At 48.4% G+C, this 15,168-nt stretch overlaps 2 protein-coding genes and 1 long non-coding RNA gene across 3 annotated transcripts; 2 read left to right on the top strand and 1 right to left on the bottom strand.

The window, feature by feature from the left end:
• The first annotated feature begins 1,900 nt into the window (after positions 1-1,900).
• Positions 1,901-2,913, top strand: LOC141568626 (late cornified envelope protein 3D-like). The gene is made up of 2 exons (XM_074319023.2): positions 1,901-2,066; positions 2,491-2,913. Exon 2 carries the CDS (start codon positions 2,508-2,510, stop codon positions 2,784-2,786), a length of 279 nt encoding a protein of 92 aa, XP_074175124.2. The 5' UTR covers positions 1,901-2,066; positions 2,491-2,507; the 3' UTR covers positions 2,787-2,913.
• Positions 2,914-5,771: 2,858 nt separating this feature from the next.
• Positions 5,772-7,047, bottom strand: LOC109451565 (late cornified envelope protein 3D-like). The gene is made up of 2 exons (XM_019739888.3): positions 6,919-7,047; positions 5,772-6,307 (listed from the first exon to the last, which is right to left on the bottom strand). Exon 2 carries the CDS (start codon positions 6,284-6,286, stop codon positions 5,972-5,974), a length of 315 nt encoding a protein of 104 aa, XP_019595447.3. The 5' UTR covers positions 6,287-6,307; positions 6,919-7,047; the 3' UTR covers positions 5,772-5,971.
• Positions 7,048-7,147: 100 nt separating this feature from the next.
• LOC148757808 (uncharacterized) lies at positions 7,148-13,369 on the top strand. Its single transcript, XR_016021782.1, has 3 exons — positions 7,148-7,312; positions 9,817-9,915; positions 11,905-13,369. It is a non-coding gene; the product is annotated as an uncharacterized LOC148757808 (long non-coding RNA).
• The last annotated feature ends 1,799 nt before the right edge of the window (positions 13,370-15,168 follow it).

A 15,168-nucleotide genomic window follows, 5' to 3' on the forward strand; every position in this document is an offset into this window, starting at 1 on the left:
AAAAGGACAAAGTTCCTGCTTCTATTGAAACCACAGGCCAAAGAGAAAAACTACTGATTTTTACAGCGATCTGAACCCCCAGATGAGGTTACGTCTTTTTCCATGCTCAATAGCACTGCTATTTCTCTAAACATACGCCACAGTTAAATTCGTTGTTTGTGTTTCTTTGCTAGATTGTCAGCCCAGAGAGGACAGGCTGCATCTCTTTTCCAGCTGCATCCCTAGAGCTAAGCACAGTGCCTGGCCCCCAGCTGATGCTCATTTAGAGTCTGTTAACTGTAGGAACCTGGGAATTAAGGATTGAGTGAGAAGAAATTCAGGAGGAAGGGCTAGCGGTGGGAGGGTCAGGTCTGTCGGAGAGAAGACGGTGAGTGACGTCCCCTTCCTGGCCCCACCCCAAGGTCAGGCTGGACTTTTTTGAGGGGCCCCAAGTGTGATGTTAAGACCACTTCCAGTAGGTTGATCTCTCTGTATCCTCATCCAAACGAGGACACTACAGAGTAACTGCACTGGGACATGAGTTGTAAACTAGGACATTCCAGGTACCCCAGGAGGGACAGTGGCCCCATTTTTGTGGCATTAGTTAAGCTTGCCACATCTGGCAAAGCTGATGAAAAGAGAAGTGAGTTTCCCACTATTCTCTCCCTCTTCATCCTCACCACAGAGTGAAAAATTGTTTCTCTTTCCTATTTCCCCCTTTCCAATCTAGTATTAGATCTAGCTGTGGGCAACTCATGATCTGAGGAAAATGGTCACCACAACTGAAAGGTGGCAGAGAGAAAGCATGGCCACAGGGGGTCAAGAACCTCTTCTGGGGACGGGAGAATGTCAGTGAGGGTATAAATTCCTTCCCCAACTGTCTCCATCCTCCGTCCTGAGCTAACACTCAGAAGGCTCAATATAAGTTCTTTCTCTATAGGGCCCTGAAATAACTCAGGGGGTCACTGAGTTTCATTGTCATTAGAGTGAAGTGAGAAAAACAAAATTATCTAAAGGTGGGAAGCCAGTCCTACGGGTTTTAATGGTCATAAAACAATAAGACACATTTCCTATAAAAAAAGACTTCATTTAAAATATTTAATTAACTGCGTGTATTTGCTTTTTACCAGTTAACCAAAGGCCATGACAACTTTTCTGTGTAAGAAAATATAAATCCATGATATAATATTATTGTAATAGTAAAAATTACTTAAACTATATATGGATTATTAAAATTTGTAGTCCTAATTATATAGTTTTTGACTATAGTTAGATATTATAATAGATTCAAGTGTTTTTGAGTTTAGATAAATTCACTAAATAAAACCATACACATTTTCAACTCTGGCCAATTTACTTGCTTGTCTATCAACACCTAACTGGGTCAGCCCACTTCGTGCCTAAAACTCCACGCTGCTCGCTGCCATGACGTCACTGGAGGGGGCTCACGCCACCGGACAGGGCCCCAGCACCAGTCCCCATCCCTTACCCACGTCTCATTGCCAGGAGCTCAGGAGGCATAGTGGAATACATCTGAAGGTCGTGGTGACTGGGGCAGGCTGGAAATGTGGTGCACATTACATTACAATTCTGACTTGGAATTTGTTTTATGATTTATTTATTTGTCTGTTAGTGGGTCTGTCTTGGTAGACTCATGAATGCAAGACTAGAATTCTTTCATAGCCATACCTGCTCCCAGGAAAGTACCTGAGACAGGATCGGAATCAAGGCACGTCAACTGAGAGAAGGAAGGAAGGAAGGAAAGAAGGAAGGAAGGAAGGAAGGAAGGAAGGAAGGAAGGAAGGAAGGAAGGGGGAGTGTCAGGCTCCCAGGATGCCCCAGGTGGTGTTACGTGGACAAGCATCATGCTTCCTGGTTGAACCTCACTAGTTGGACATTGTGCAAAGGCCCAGGGAAAATTCTGGAAGCCTAGTCCTAGGGGTGTGCCCGACTGTCACCCTCCCCGGGTTGTGAAAGCAGCAGTGCGCTCGGCTCTGTGTCACAGCCCATCATAGCATAAAAGGCCTCCCTCCCCAGGCTCCTCATCCACAGCATCCTGAGAGATTGTCCTGACTCCTGTGTCTGAGGTGAGTGTCTGAGGGGACAGACCCTCAGCGGGGACAGTTGGGAGGCAGGACTCATCTGAATGGAAGCAGCAGGAAGAGGTCCATAGTGGGCAGCAGTGGGGGGAGGGTGATGGTGAGGAAGGAGCCACCGAGGCACCTGTCAGGGGGCTGTGAACCCCCAAAGCCACAGGTCCTCAGGATCCCTTCCCATTCTTGCTCTGAGTGCTGTCAGGGATGCACACGCATCCTTCTGACATCCTGGAAGAGGCTCTATCCAACCGCATGTGTCCCCTCCATGTTCCCACTTCTCTCCCTCAGAGCTTGGCTTAGAAAGCTGCTTGGTCACGGGGGACAAGTGCTGGACAAAATCTATGGCAGGGTCAGGGGTGCGGCGTTGAAACTTCTGCAGCTTCTGTGCTCAAAATGTTTTTTTCATTTGTTCAAGGTCAAGTTTCTGCCAAGATGTCCAGTCAGCAGAACCAGCAGCAGTGCCAGCCCCCTCCCAAGTGCCCCACCCCCAAGTGCCCCAGCCCCAAGTGCCCCCCCAAGAGCCCACAGTGCTTGCCTCCAGCCCCCTCTGGCTGTGGCCCCAGCTCCGGGGACGGCTGCTGCCTGAGCCACCACAGGCGCCACAGGTCCCACCGATTCCGGCGCCAGAGCTCCGAGTCCTGTGACAGTGGCAGCGGTCAGCAGTCCGGGGGCTCCGGCTGTGGCCACCACGGCTCTGGGGGCTGCTGCTGACCTGGATTCCGGTGCTGAGACAAGCGACTTCAGAGGAAACAAGAAGCCAACAGGCCAACGAAAAGCCCCAGCGGGAGGCATTCTTTCGGGGACACCCCCTTCTCACCTCCCAGGCTGAATTGCTGATTTGTTCATGGCGGGGTGGGGGTGGGGGGGGCTCTCTTCAGAAGATGCTGCACTTGTATTTCCCAGGAGCTTGTGGGCTCACCCTTCTCTCTGCCTCAGTGTGTTATCACCTGTGTTTGACCAGGTAGAAAAATAAAGCCTGTTTCCTCCACCCACCTCTCACTGGTCCTTCGCTCCATCCACGCGGCTCCGGGGCCCCCCTCCCTCTTGAAGGTCCAGCGTCCCAGCACCGGGAATAATCCTGGCGTGGGACTGGAACAGGAATGGGTCAGATTTTTCTCACAGGGAGCGACCCTGTGGGAGAACTTTGGGGGTGGGAGGGGGACGGCGGTGTGGAGAGAGGTAGCTGAGAACACTCTTAGCAAAGGGCTGGCTTTTCCTGTGTCATGTGGTGGGGAGGCACGATCTGATGTGGGATCCCTGTCTCTCCGTCTCTGTCGAGGTGGTAGAGAGGAGGAAACCAAAGAGGATGGAGGGCTTGGAGGCAGAAGGAAAGGTCTGAGGGAGGAAGGTCCAGTCAACCTACAAACGATGGACTTTAGAGAGAGGTGAGCTGCAAAACTACTAAATTCTGAAGAAACTGGAACCACGGGTTTCTCCTAAGCAAATGAGAGGCTGAGGAAAAAGAAGACATGAGAAGTGCCTCAGGGGTTACATATTGGGTAACTGGACAATTCTCTCAAGGGATCGGAGAGAGAATGGAACTCATTTTCATTATCTTTTGGCTGTTGAATGATACTTTCCAAACTCAACAAGATTAGAGACCCAGCCATGTTAGTTCCATGAGGTCCCAACGGGGGGCGCCCCTGTCCAGCTCTGGAATAGGGCAGCACTTGGCATTTCCCTGGGACCGCTAGATTTTTGAAATAACGATGCAGAAGAATGGGGTCTGTGACAGCCATGCCTGGTGGTTCTTGAAATGGGTTCAGAAAAATGAAAAGACGTGGTGTAACTGAGGCTACAGTGAAAGTGGAAATTCTTGGCAAAAGCCAGAGTTTGAGTGTGGAAAGTCTAGATAGGGGATAAAACCGGTGTGATACTTTGGGAATTCACCTGAAAGAAATGTGTTTTTGTCATTTTGTGGTTTATAAAGTGGTAAGCTGGATGGTCGTTTTGCTTCAATATTCTTGGCCACATAGTTTCTCAAGACACTGGAATAAAGAGTGTCAAAAATAACTCTGATTGGAGGTTGAGGCTCAATCTGCTCTGCTCATCAAATCACTTCCCTTGCTGAGGTGGGGTTCCCTGAGGAAGTGGCCACGGATGTGGGGCTTACATTTATTTGGGCAGGCTTTGGAATCACCGTGATACTAGGAGTACCTTAAATGTTGGCTTTCTTATTTGTCTTTTAATGTGAAAACTAAAGAACAAGTCTTAGGGTTCAGAAGCTTCTAGGTCAGATTTAAGCCCCTAAGCAACCGCATCATCAGGTTTCATGCTATCGGTCAAGGTCAGAGCTGAGATACCAGGAGTGTCACTGAGGGTCAGAAGGAATCAGGCATGGTTCTGACACTAGACGTGGCTCCCAGCAGGTGAGGTCCAGTGGGTGGAGGAAACATTCATTCTCTCAATTTGACTAGGGGTGCATCGAGCGCTTCTGGGTCCCATCCACTTTTCCAGTCACTCATTACACAGATATTTGTTGAGCACATGTGTGCCAGCTGCCACTCTAGGCAGTGGGGGTACAAAAGGGACCTGACACAGTCCTTACTCACTTGGAACAGACATGCAGGAGGGTCCTTTCCAGGCAGGACTTACATCTCTTGCTCTGCATTGACTTGGGCTATATCGTCTGAAGATTTATGTCCGCTGCCCTAGATGTGTGTGTTGAAATCCTGACCGCCTAGCGGATGGCGTTAGGAAGTGGGGCCTGTGGGAGGTGGTTAAGTCGTGAGGGTGGTGCTTCTCTCCTTTCCCCCACGCGGAGGCCTGGGCTTCCTTGGTGGTGCTCTGAAGGGTCTGAATTGGACCACGAAGCTCATTTCCTTTGCTTTCCCGAGCTCTGTGCCACCCCCAACTCGTGCCTCTGTCTTTGACCTTGTGGAGTATAAAGACTCCCACAGACTGAGCACCATCTGACTGTGTTGTGTGTTTGGACCACTTTCCAGTCAACCCAGGGAGTTTCCCTCCTCCTCACTCCCCAGAGAACAGCCTTGCGCTGCATGTGATGGGGCCACAGGCCAGAGCGGGGGGTACAGTTTCCTCCACTCCAAGGGTGAAAAGTCTGAAAAGTTGGGAACTGTCAGGGAAAGGCCTGGTGTGTTTTGACACAGATGTGAGCAGGGTCCTGAGGTCACAGGGCGTCTTTACTGCCCCCCACTTCTCCTCTCCTGAGCAGTACTCCCCTCACACTGATCCACGCTCTCCATTCTGCACCTTCGCTCAGCCCCCACCCTCAGAACCCGGCATGTGGTGAGCTTTCCAAATCTGTTTCTCCGATGCCAAGTTCTTCACTTTTGATGCTCTACGTCCTCTGCTCTCTTTCTGTCTTCATTTGACCACTGGCTGAATAGTCTCCTCCACCCTCTGGTCCCCGTTCTTCTCTGCCCACTTCCGAGTCTCTGTCCTTTGTCACCCGTCATTCAGTTGGGGACCCCAGAACACTGTTCTTACAGGAACTCCATGAGCAGACCCTGGGGAGTCCAACGTCAGTTCACAAGAGAAAACTCAAGTCTTTCACTAGTTTGTCCCCACCAGTGCCCCTCTCCACCCCACCTCTGTCCTACGCAAACCCCGTAAGGCCTCGTGTCAGTCGAGGGGAGTACAGCTGCCACCTTTCTGTTCCTGAGACAGGGTTCTGTACTCAGGGCTGGACAGACACACAAACATGTTAGACAGAGGTTGCCATGTGAAGGAGAAGCTTTATTTTTCCACAGGGACATACACAGGTGCTTCTGGAGAGCAGAGAATAATCCCTCTGGGGCAGCACTTGGAAATCTCCAAGGACTATCTCCGCAGGAAGAGAGGATCCTGGGAACAAAACGCGCCCGCTGAGGCTGGTTTCAGTCATTTTGGAGCTTTCTTTTTTCAAATGTTTTTACTTCATCTCATGACCCAGGTCAGCAGCAGCCCCCAGAGCCATGGTGGCCACAGCCGGAGCCCCCGGACTGCTGACCGCTGCCACTGTCACAGGACTGGGAGCTCTGGCGCCCACGTCGGTGGGACCTGTGGCGTCTGTGGTGGCTCAGGCAGCAGCCGCCCCCGGAGCTGGAGCCACAGCAGCCCCCAGAGCTGGGGCCACAGCAGCCCCCAGAGCTGGGGGCACAGCCAGAGGGGGCTGGAGGCAAGCACTGTGCTGGGCTCTTGGGGGGACACTTGGGGGCAGGGCACTTGGGAGGGGGCTGGCACTGCTGCTGGTTCTGCTGGCAGGACATCTCGGAGGGAGGGGTGTGAGCCTGGACAAAACAAAAACAAAACAAAGTACTGGTCAGCGAGGGGCTCCCGGCCAATGTTTCCTTACTTAGTTGTAGATCCTTTGCCCTTAAGATCAGTTGCTCCTCAAGTCAAGGTCAGAAGACAAATGGAAAGGAATTTGGAGTTAAATGGGTCTGATAAGCTGCCTTCCATCCCTCCTCTCTCCTGCCAGGAAAGCAAGCTGACAGACTTCCTGACCAGTCTCCAGGGACCCTGCCAGCAACCCCACAGCGGCCTGTCACACAGACGCGGCATCAACGGCGCCCCCTGTAGGTGTGTGGTGCACACAACACACAACTGTCCAGACCTCGTTTCTGTGGACGCCTATGAGGAGGATGCAAGTCAGGGAGGCTGTAAGGCCAGGAGTGCGTGTCTGGGAAGACGAGAAAGGGAGAGATCCTGAGGTCTGCTGCACCGCAGAACCCCCGGCATGGCTGTGGACCTTTCTTCCTCACAGTGCCGCCCTTCCCCGGCCTGCTGCTCACGTGAGCCTCTTTCCTCGCCTCTGCTGTCTTCCTGCTCCCCTCTCCTTGCTGAGGTACAGACATGTCAACCCCTTCAGCTCAGGCTCTCTCCCCCGCTGAACACTCACCAGATTCTGTGGAGGCTGCAGAAGACTCTTCCTGGCGATTGTGGACCCAGGAGCCCAGGCCTGAGTCCTTTTATGTTGTTTGGTGACACGCAGCCCAAGTATGTGTCCTCATTCTCATCCCAAGACGACAGCACCATAAACTCCCAGGACCGGGCTTTCAGGATTTTCCCAGGCACATATTTTGTGGAATGATGAAAAGGAAACAGGACATCTCCATGGTGATGCAATGACTCATGGCTCAGTCCCAACGGCCGCCATTCCACTTTCACTTACTCATTCATTCAGCTCACAAGCCCTGCCATCAGGAAGTATCCCTGGTGGGCACTGGTAATGGGGGGACAGACAGAACTGCCCTCGACTAGCCTCCAAGAAAGACACATGGACCACTGGACAGGTAAGGAGATCGGAGGTGCTAATGGATGCAGCACGTGTGTGTGCAAAGGCATCAGGCTGGAGCCACTTTGAGTGTCAACTCTCAGTGGATTCCCTCACGAGGATGAAATTGTCAACTCCTGTTTTAGGGGTGTTGATTCAGCTGGGCTTACTGGATCTTGGAAGTGAGGGGTAAACAGGGGAGGGTAAAGTTGGGACCATGGCAGGGGAGGCTCGTGGCACGTGGAATGCAGCACAGTGATGGGTGGGAGGGCGTGGGGCTGAGGTGGGTCCTCGCGGGGGAGGAGGTGATGTGGAAATGTGACCTCTGATTTCTGGGGCCAACGGAAATCACAACTAATGGGACACGAAGGGCTGGCTGTGGGATGTGTGAGGGTGAACCTCATTCTCTATATTATGGGGCTAATCAGTGAAGATTTTATTATTGTTATGATGAGGTTCATGGGGTCGTGTGCATTTCACTTCCTGAATAACTATGATAATGTGTGAGGTTTGTATATGGTGAATTCATATAAACTGAATATTATTTTCCACTTGCTTTTAATTAAGTTAGCAATAAATTCATCATTAAATTCTATAATAAAATATGCTATAACCTCCAAAGAAACACCAGTCATGAATTACAAAAAACACTTTTATATAATATATATGTTATATATATGTTATATTATATATTATAAATATGTTATATTATATATATTATATATTATATTATATATGTTATATTGTATATATTATATATTAAACATATATATGTTTCCCAAGGAAATCATCACAATTAAGATGGTATCAAATTTCTCAGAATCATGAAATTAAATTATACTGTAGTTTTTAAACAAAAAACTATTTTGATCAGAGCATACAAAAGCCTGTAAGGATCACTTACTTGTTCTTTGGCACAAAATACCTGGTAGGAGGATGTGAGTTCCTTCTTCTCCTCTGCCCATCACTCCACTTTGAACAGTTGTGACATGGTGAGTTCTTTTAGGAGTTCTGTCGAGTTGCGAAGGGCGGAATGGGAATTCCAGGTGGAGAACTGGCGAAGGGCTGGAACAGGTGTGTGTGGTTTCAGGAACACACTCCTGTCTGCAGAATGGGGTCCCCAAGGCGCTTTGCTCTGGGTTAGCCCCAGCGCTAGTCTGGAGTTGACATTGCTTGTATATGACCCAGTGCCCATACCCCCCCCTGCCTCCCTCCCAAGGAGATACTATACTAGAAAGAGGCCATTACAAACGGGCACCAGCAACATGGCAGACTGGGTGGGATGGCTGAGGAGAGAAGAGGGCTCAGGTCGCCAAACGAGGTGGTGGAGCCGGGAATGAGAAATGGCAGATGGAGGCTCAGCCGTAGGGAACGGGTGCCACTGGGGACCCTCACTGTCTGCCTTGTCTGTGCCCCTGTCCTCTACTCCACAAGCCTGAGGTTTCGCCTGAGCCATCCCCTGCGTCCTGTTCTGGAATTCCTTCTCACTCATTGATTCCTGTAGTTCTTTATTGGAAAACTGTTCGTTGGGCATCAGTTGTAGGCCAGACACATAGTCATCAAGAACCCAGCAGTGAAGGAGGGAGACCCAGGCCCTGGCCCCAGCCAGCTTAGAAACCAGCCTGCAGAACAAGCATCACACACAGCAGGTTGGTGTTCCCAGAGGGGAGATGCAGCACTTTTGTGGGGCAGGGGGCAAAGCCAGTCCAGAGCTCAGATAGCTGCAGGACTAGACACTTTACTTTTTCATCATCACCCGTGGTTTTGAGGAACAATCACAGGCCATTTTCAGTCTAAACTGATGTGACTTTGGGTCTTTGCCAGGCAAGAATCAAAGCAGGATACAAATCACACAAATTAGTCAAGAGCCGAAGGGTTAAAACATCTCAGAGACACTTGGTGAAGTTGTTCTTACAAAACGCAAATGGTTTCCGGGTCACTCCCCTAATGCTGTCCTGATTGGCTATGTGGATGTTTTTATGCCACTTACCTCCCATTTTTTCATTCTGGAGAAGGTGAGTCATAATCCCCACTTTAGAGCCCATCCTTTTGGTCATCAGAGGGAGTGATTGACAGACAGGAAGTTGTCCTGTGCTGACAGAAGAGTGACTCATCCACCAGTCACTTCTCCTAGAGCATGAGGACACCTCAGGCTGGAAAACACACGAGGACTCATCCGTCGTGGTTCTGACACTCTGGGTTCTGTGGAAACACAGAAAAGACTGAACCTGACATGGCTGATGGAACCCTTGGGAAAGTTCGTGGTCTGGTGCTGCTAATTGGCATAACAGAAAAACGCAATGCAGTATTGCAGATTTTCTTTTCTAATGCTCCTTCCAGTCACTATGTTGTCTTTGTGAAATGGATTATTGAATTAGAGGCAAAGAGCAAGCATTGCAGATTTCATTCCAGGAAGTGCATTTTGACCAAGATGCGCCAGTGGCAAGCGAACAAACCAACCAAAGACTGCACATACAAACACATGAGAAACACCTTCTCCTTAGTCAATCTTTCTCTTCCTAGTTCCCACCACCAAGACCATGCATATCCTGTGACATGCAGTGGAATCATTGATAGAGACAGAGGAATGCGGGAGCCTGGAAATCTGCCTTGGCTTCCAATGTAAGGATGCTTTTCCCTGGGTCCTCATTACTTTATATAAGCACGGCCATTTTTACTGAACATTTTGCCGATTGCATCAAGCTCTACTGGGGTTTTGAAGGCACACATACTGTTTTATAAGGATTTGGGCTAGATCCCCAAAGCTGAAAACGACAGGAGCCAAAGTGCCTCTCCTCCTAAAAATAACATATCCAGGGATAGCCCCAAGGGACTCATGGTACAGTGGCAGGACTGGCTCTGCCACCTCCCTGCTCCTGTACCCCACCCTCATTCCAGCCTCGAAATAGTCATATATATGTATATATTAAAGAAATGGTATATGTAATATTAACATTTTTTCTATGAAGAAATCTCCAGATGTAGATGACTCTTTAGGTAAAGTTTACCAACATTTAAGGAAGAAATATTTTTACACATGCTTTTCGGGATGGGAGCTTTTCAACACACTGTATTAAGCCAGCATAACTATGATGCAAAACCTGGGAAGAGCATCAAGGAAAGGAAAATTTTAGGCCAATGTTTTTTCAATATGATACAAAATTATTAAAAATTGTAAAAAAAAATTAATGTGTGTATTATAATGACCAAATCAGTTTTATTTTTGGAATGAACAGTTAGCTTTAGCTTTGAAAAACCAATCAATGTAATTCATCACATTTACAAAATAAAGGAAAAATCATACGATCATATCAATAGATGCAGAAAAATGGATTCGGTAATATTCAACATCCATTCATTATAAAAAAAAACACACTCCACTAATTAAAAATAGAAATGAAGTTCCCTAACGTAATAAAAGGTACCAATAAATGTTGGACTCTTTCTTTCTGAGATGAGGAACTCATTTTTGATGTCATATTGGAGACTATAGCCATCAGCCAGTGCAACGAGGCAAAAACTATTAATGACAATCATTCTACACACTGCCATTATCGTCAAAGGAAAATTACACTAGAAAGAGTTACACAGGTGAGGATGATTTTATTCAAAACTAAATAGGCAAGTGAGATCGAACTCAATTGTGCCGAAACAAACGCGGGAGGATAGGCACTGGGGTGAGTTAGTGGGAAAGTGCGGAGGACTCCAGTGGGGACGAAGGTCAAGGTGAGCAGCCGTCTGTGTTGGCCAGTGGTGCTCACTGAACTTGCTACTCTCTCACAGACGCTGGGAGATACTCTTTTTTATTTAACTTTTTTTTTAATTACTGAGGTTCAGTTTATATACAATACTGTATTAGTTTCAGGTGTACAATGCAGTCATTTGACATTTCTATACCTGGCCATGTGGTCACTACAAGAAGTCTAGTAACCATCCGTCACCGTGCAAAGTTACCACAGTATTGTCGGCTCTATTCTCCTGGATGATTATATTTCAAAGGAATGGCTCCCAGGGCCTTGAAAAAGATATTCTTGGGTTGTCAAACCGGCAAGAGACTAGGAGAAGATTTACATTTCAAAGGGGTGGAGAAATAACTCACAATGGCAAGCTTTCTAAAGTAAATGTCCTAAGAAGAGGGAGGTCAGGGGGTCTAGAGTCAGAAAGAAACCAGTCTGAAGTTCAAGCTGAGGGGACCTGAAGGCCGGCTTGGTCATCATTCGCAGACAGCAGGGCAGTGGGCAGAGACAATGGTAAAGAGTCCACACGTTAAAATGAAAATGTATGTTTAGCAAGGTTGCTGGCACAGGGGCTCGGTCTTGCGAGGGTTTCGTCCTTCTGCTTTACCTGTACTGTGTAGTGGTAGCGCTTGGGGTGCCAACCTAAGCCTGGTGTTTCCCAGTCAGGGCCCCTTTCCTCCTGGCAAGCTCTGAACTCCCACAGCGTCTTAGCCACCACTTTCATTTTCAGAATCCACAAATGCCTGGAGGAAAGCTACCTGACTCACCCTGGGTGACTTCCCTCCATTTCAGATCTTGGCACCGCCTACTTTCACTGTCTTGGTGTAAGCTTGCTATTCAAAGTGCAGAATGTCTAATTGTGTTTAAATTTCAGATAAACCGTCGGAAGTGCCTCCCCCTAGGATGGTCTGCAGCCAACAGTTGACAGGTGTGGGACTATATTCCTGCAGCCAAGATAAAACCTGAGATTAAGCTCACAGTTGAGATTGTGGCCACCTTCCAAGGGACTTTGCCAGTGATGGTAGTTTGTATGGCTTCTTCCTCCTCCCCGCCTGGCTTTCTGCACTGTTACCAGTTTCTTCTGGAAGTCCTACCTTAAATTACCCCCTGCACAGAAATTCTTGTCTTTGGATCTGCTCTGGGGAATCCTATACAACACTTTGATCTACTGGCAAGGTCTATTACATAACAAAATAAATGAAGCCTGAATTACTGTGAGGTGAAAACTCTGAAAAGAGATTTGCTGAAAATAACACGCACATCATATGTGTTTTGTTTTTGAGATGCCTGAAACTTTTGTCCATACACATATTTTCTGTAAGTGAAATTGTCCCCGTGCCCTAAGATACATGGATCCTATCAGCACGGTGCCCTGCTTTTCCGTGGGTTCTACCCTCAGAATTCCTCTGATAATTCTGGGACAACAGTGGAGAGAGAGGGGGGCAGAGGCTATTCAAAGCCCAGGGACCGCATGAGAACATGTTGAGAGGCAGCTGGATGCAAGATGCTCTCTGGGACAACGAATGGGGATGTCATTTGTACTATATGGATCACGGAGACTGCGGAGACGATTGCTCCATTCTCTCTATTTTCCCATAATTTCCAGCTGTCTTATTTTGATCACAAATTGCTTTTACAGTGTTAAAGTTGACTGATAAAGAAACGTAAGCAGTTACTCTTGCAGCGCGGAGGGTTAATTTGCTGGGCTCCCCAAAGGCGGGGAGACACCCAAGCGTTGTTCTAGTTCAGGGAATAAACAAAGGCTGTGGCTGGTGGCTGTGGGATTGAGAGGATAGGTTAGCATTTTGTCATCCAGGTGGACGGACATCCCACCAAGATGCCCCGTCAGCAGAACGAGCAGCAGTGCCAACCCCCTCCCTAGGGCCTCCCAAAGTGCCCCACCCCTACATGTTCATTGCGGCATTACTTACAATGACCAAGACAGGTAGGGAACAACCTATGTGTCCACTGATGGGTGATTGGATAAAGAAGATGCAGTACATATACACAATGGAATGTGACTCAGCCATAAAGAAGATGAAATATTGCCATTTGCAACAACATGGATGGAGTTTGAGAGTATTATTTTAAGTGAAATAAGTCAGCTGGAAAAGGACAAAAACCACATGATTTCACTCATATGTGGGATATAAAACAAAAAGTAACAAACAATATGACAAAACGAACAAAAACAGACTCACAGATACAGACAGCAGAATGGTGGTTACCAGAGAGAATGCTGGGTAGGGAAGGGTAAAGGGGATCAAAAATATGGTAACGGAAGGAAACTAGACTTTGGGTGGTGAGCATGTAAGAGAGTTCACAGATTTCTAATTATAATCTTGTACACCTGAAAATTATATAATGTTATTAACCAATGTTACCCCAATGAATTTAAAATAAAAAAGCTTGGCTTTTACCATGGACTCATGAGAAGTCATTAGAATGTTTTCAGCAGAAGAGTTACATGGCGTGACTGTTAATGTCTCCATTTTATAGATGAGGAAACTGAGGTTCAGAAAATTCGGCCAATTACCTAAGACTACACAACTGGGAATTGGCAGAGCTGTGACAAGAACCAGGCCCTCTCTGACAGGAGAAGGCATAAGTTTACAGGATCACGATTGTCCCTTTGTGTGGAGGTCTTGGAGGGGACAGGACAACAGACAGACATGCTATTTGCACGTCTTGGAGGATGGGTGCAATGACTAGGAGGAACGGATCCATGAGGGGATGTGATCCAGTGGATTCTATCTGAGGAATATATTAAGAGAACACAGATTTCCCTGTGTCCCTTTGTATCCTGAAATTCACAGATGAGGTAGTTCCTATTAAAAATTGCAGGAAATACTTTAAGACTAAATACAATAAAACAGCGCTACAAAGTGGCAGTAAACCTGAGAGACTAGTTACCTGTGTTTAAGAGAACAACTGGGTTAGGGAAGGGCTGGCAGAGGTCGAGGAAACCAGGCTTCAAGGCCACTCCAGGCGAGAGAGGAATATGGGGTAACGATGTCTCCTGGCTTCTACATCCAAGAGTGTCCTGGTGCTGCTTCGTCCTGCGTCCCTGGCCCAGACACAGCCCCTGGGACTCCGAGCCAGGCAGGGCTGGGGTTCTCATGTTTCGATGACCCAACTGTGCACACATGGGAGTCCACTGAAAACGCTCTCCACTCCACAGAGAACAGATGCCCCCTAGAGGACTTCTGTTGGCTCCTCATGTGGTAGTCACGGTGGGGTGGGGTGGTGGGGAGGGAGGCATGGAGGCGGCCAGGTGAGGGCGCTCTCTAGCAAGCCAGTCCAGCGACCATGTGTTGTAATGGAGCATGCCCTGGATGAGCTTCAGAAATTCCTGTCTAGAGCTGCTCCTACCTGGCTGTGTGGCCTTGAGCCAGTTTCTTCCCTCCTCTGTGGGCCTCAGTTACAATGGAGGGGCTGAGCTCTATGCTTGTAAAGGTCCTTGCCAGCTGTCCATTCTGTGTTCCACAATAGTGTCCCGATGATCTAGGAGGAACCCCGATTGTCCCTGGAATAATGGTGCCGGGGAGCTGGGGCAAACCTCAGAGCTGAGCTAGATCAGAGACACGCACAGACGTGGGCTCTGAGGGAGGGGCCTCTGTACCACTTTCTAGTGTCAGACATGGAAGTGAGACTGCTCACTGGATTCAATGTTCCTGTGTCCTCCGTTTCCTGGGTGTGTGGCTTCTCACTTCCTCCCACTTCTTTTTTCACAAAAAAAGACGGACCCAGATTTTGCCCTCAGAGCACCTCCAGTCCCTGGTCAAGGAGAGTTCCCAGGATGACAGGCTCTGCCCTCAGAGAGCAACCTGTCAACTTGGGCACCTCCCGCTCTGGTCCCCTGGTTGGGGCTGGGGATGCCATTGAGTTAAAACCTTGGTTTGGTTCAGACACTCGGGCATAGCTTCAAACCTGCAATAAACGTCAGGATTTGTAGATGCTGGTGCTATAAGGGGCCTTAGAGATAATCTCGTATATACTTCCCGACTATCCCGATGGTAGTAAGTCCTGAAATGAGCTATCCAGAGGGAATGCACAGAACTTCTAAAGACCAGAAGATCTTCCTAAGAACAGCCCACGAGGCCAGATGACACAGGTATTCACCTATCTGCACGCGGGG

Source organism: Rhinolophus sinicus, chromosome 7 (assembly GCF_057876585.1).
Source record: "Rhinolophus sinicus isolate RSI-liver-muscle chromosome 7, RSI-T2T, whole genome shotgun sequence".
Taxonomy (NCBI): Eukaryota; Metazoa; Chordata; class Mammalia; order Chiroptera; family Rhinolophidae; genus Rhinolophus; species Rhinolophus sinicus.

Bases quoted from the DNA above. Each gene is read 5' to 3' on its own strand.
- LOC141568626 (XM_074319023.2), top strand. From the start codon at position 2,508: ATGTCCAGTCAGCAGAACCAGCAGCAGTGCCAGCCCCCTCCCAAGTGC.
- LOC109451565 (XM_019739888.3), bottom strand. From the start codon at position 6,286: ATGTCCTGCCAGCAGAACCAGCAGCAGTGCCAGCCCCCTCCCAAGTGC.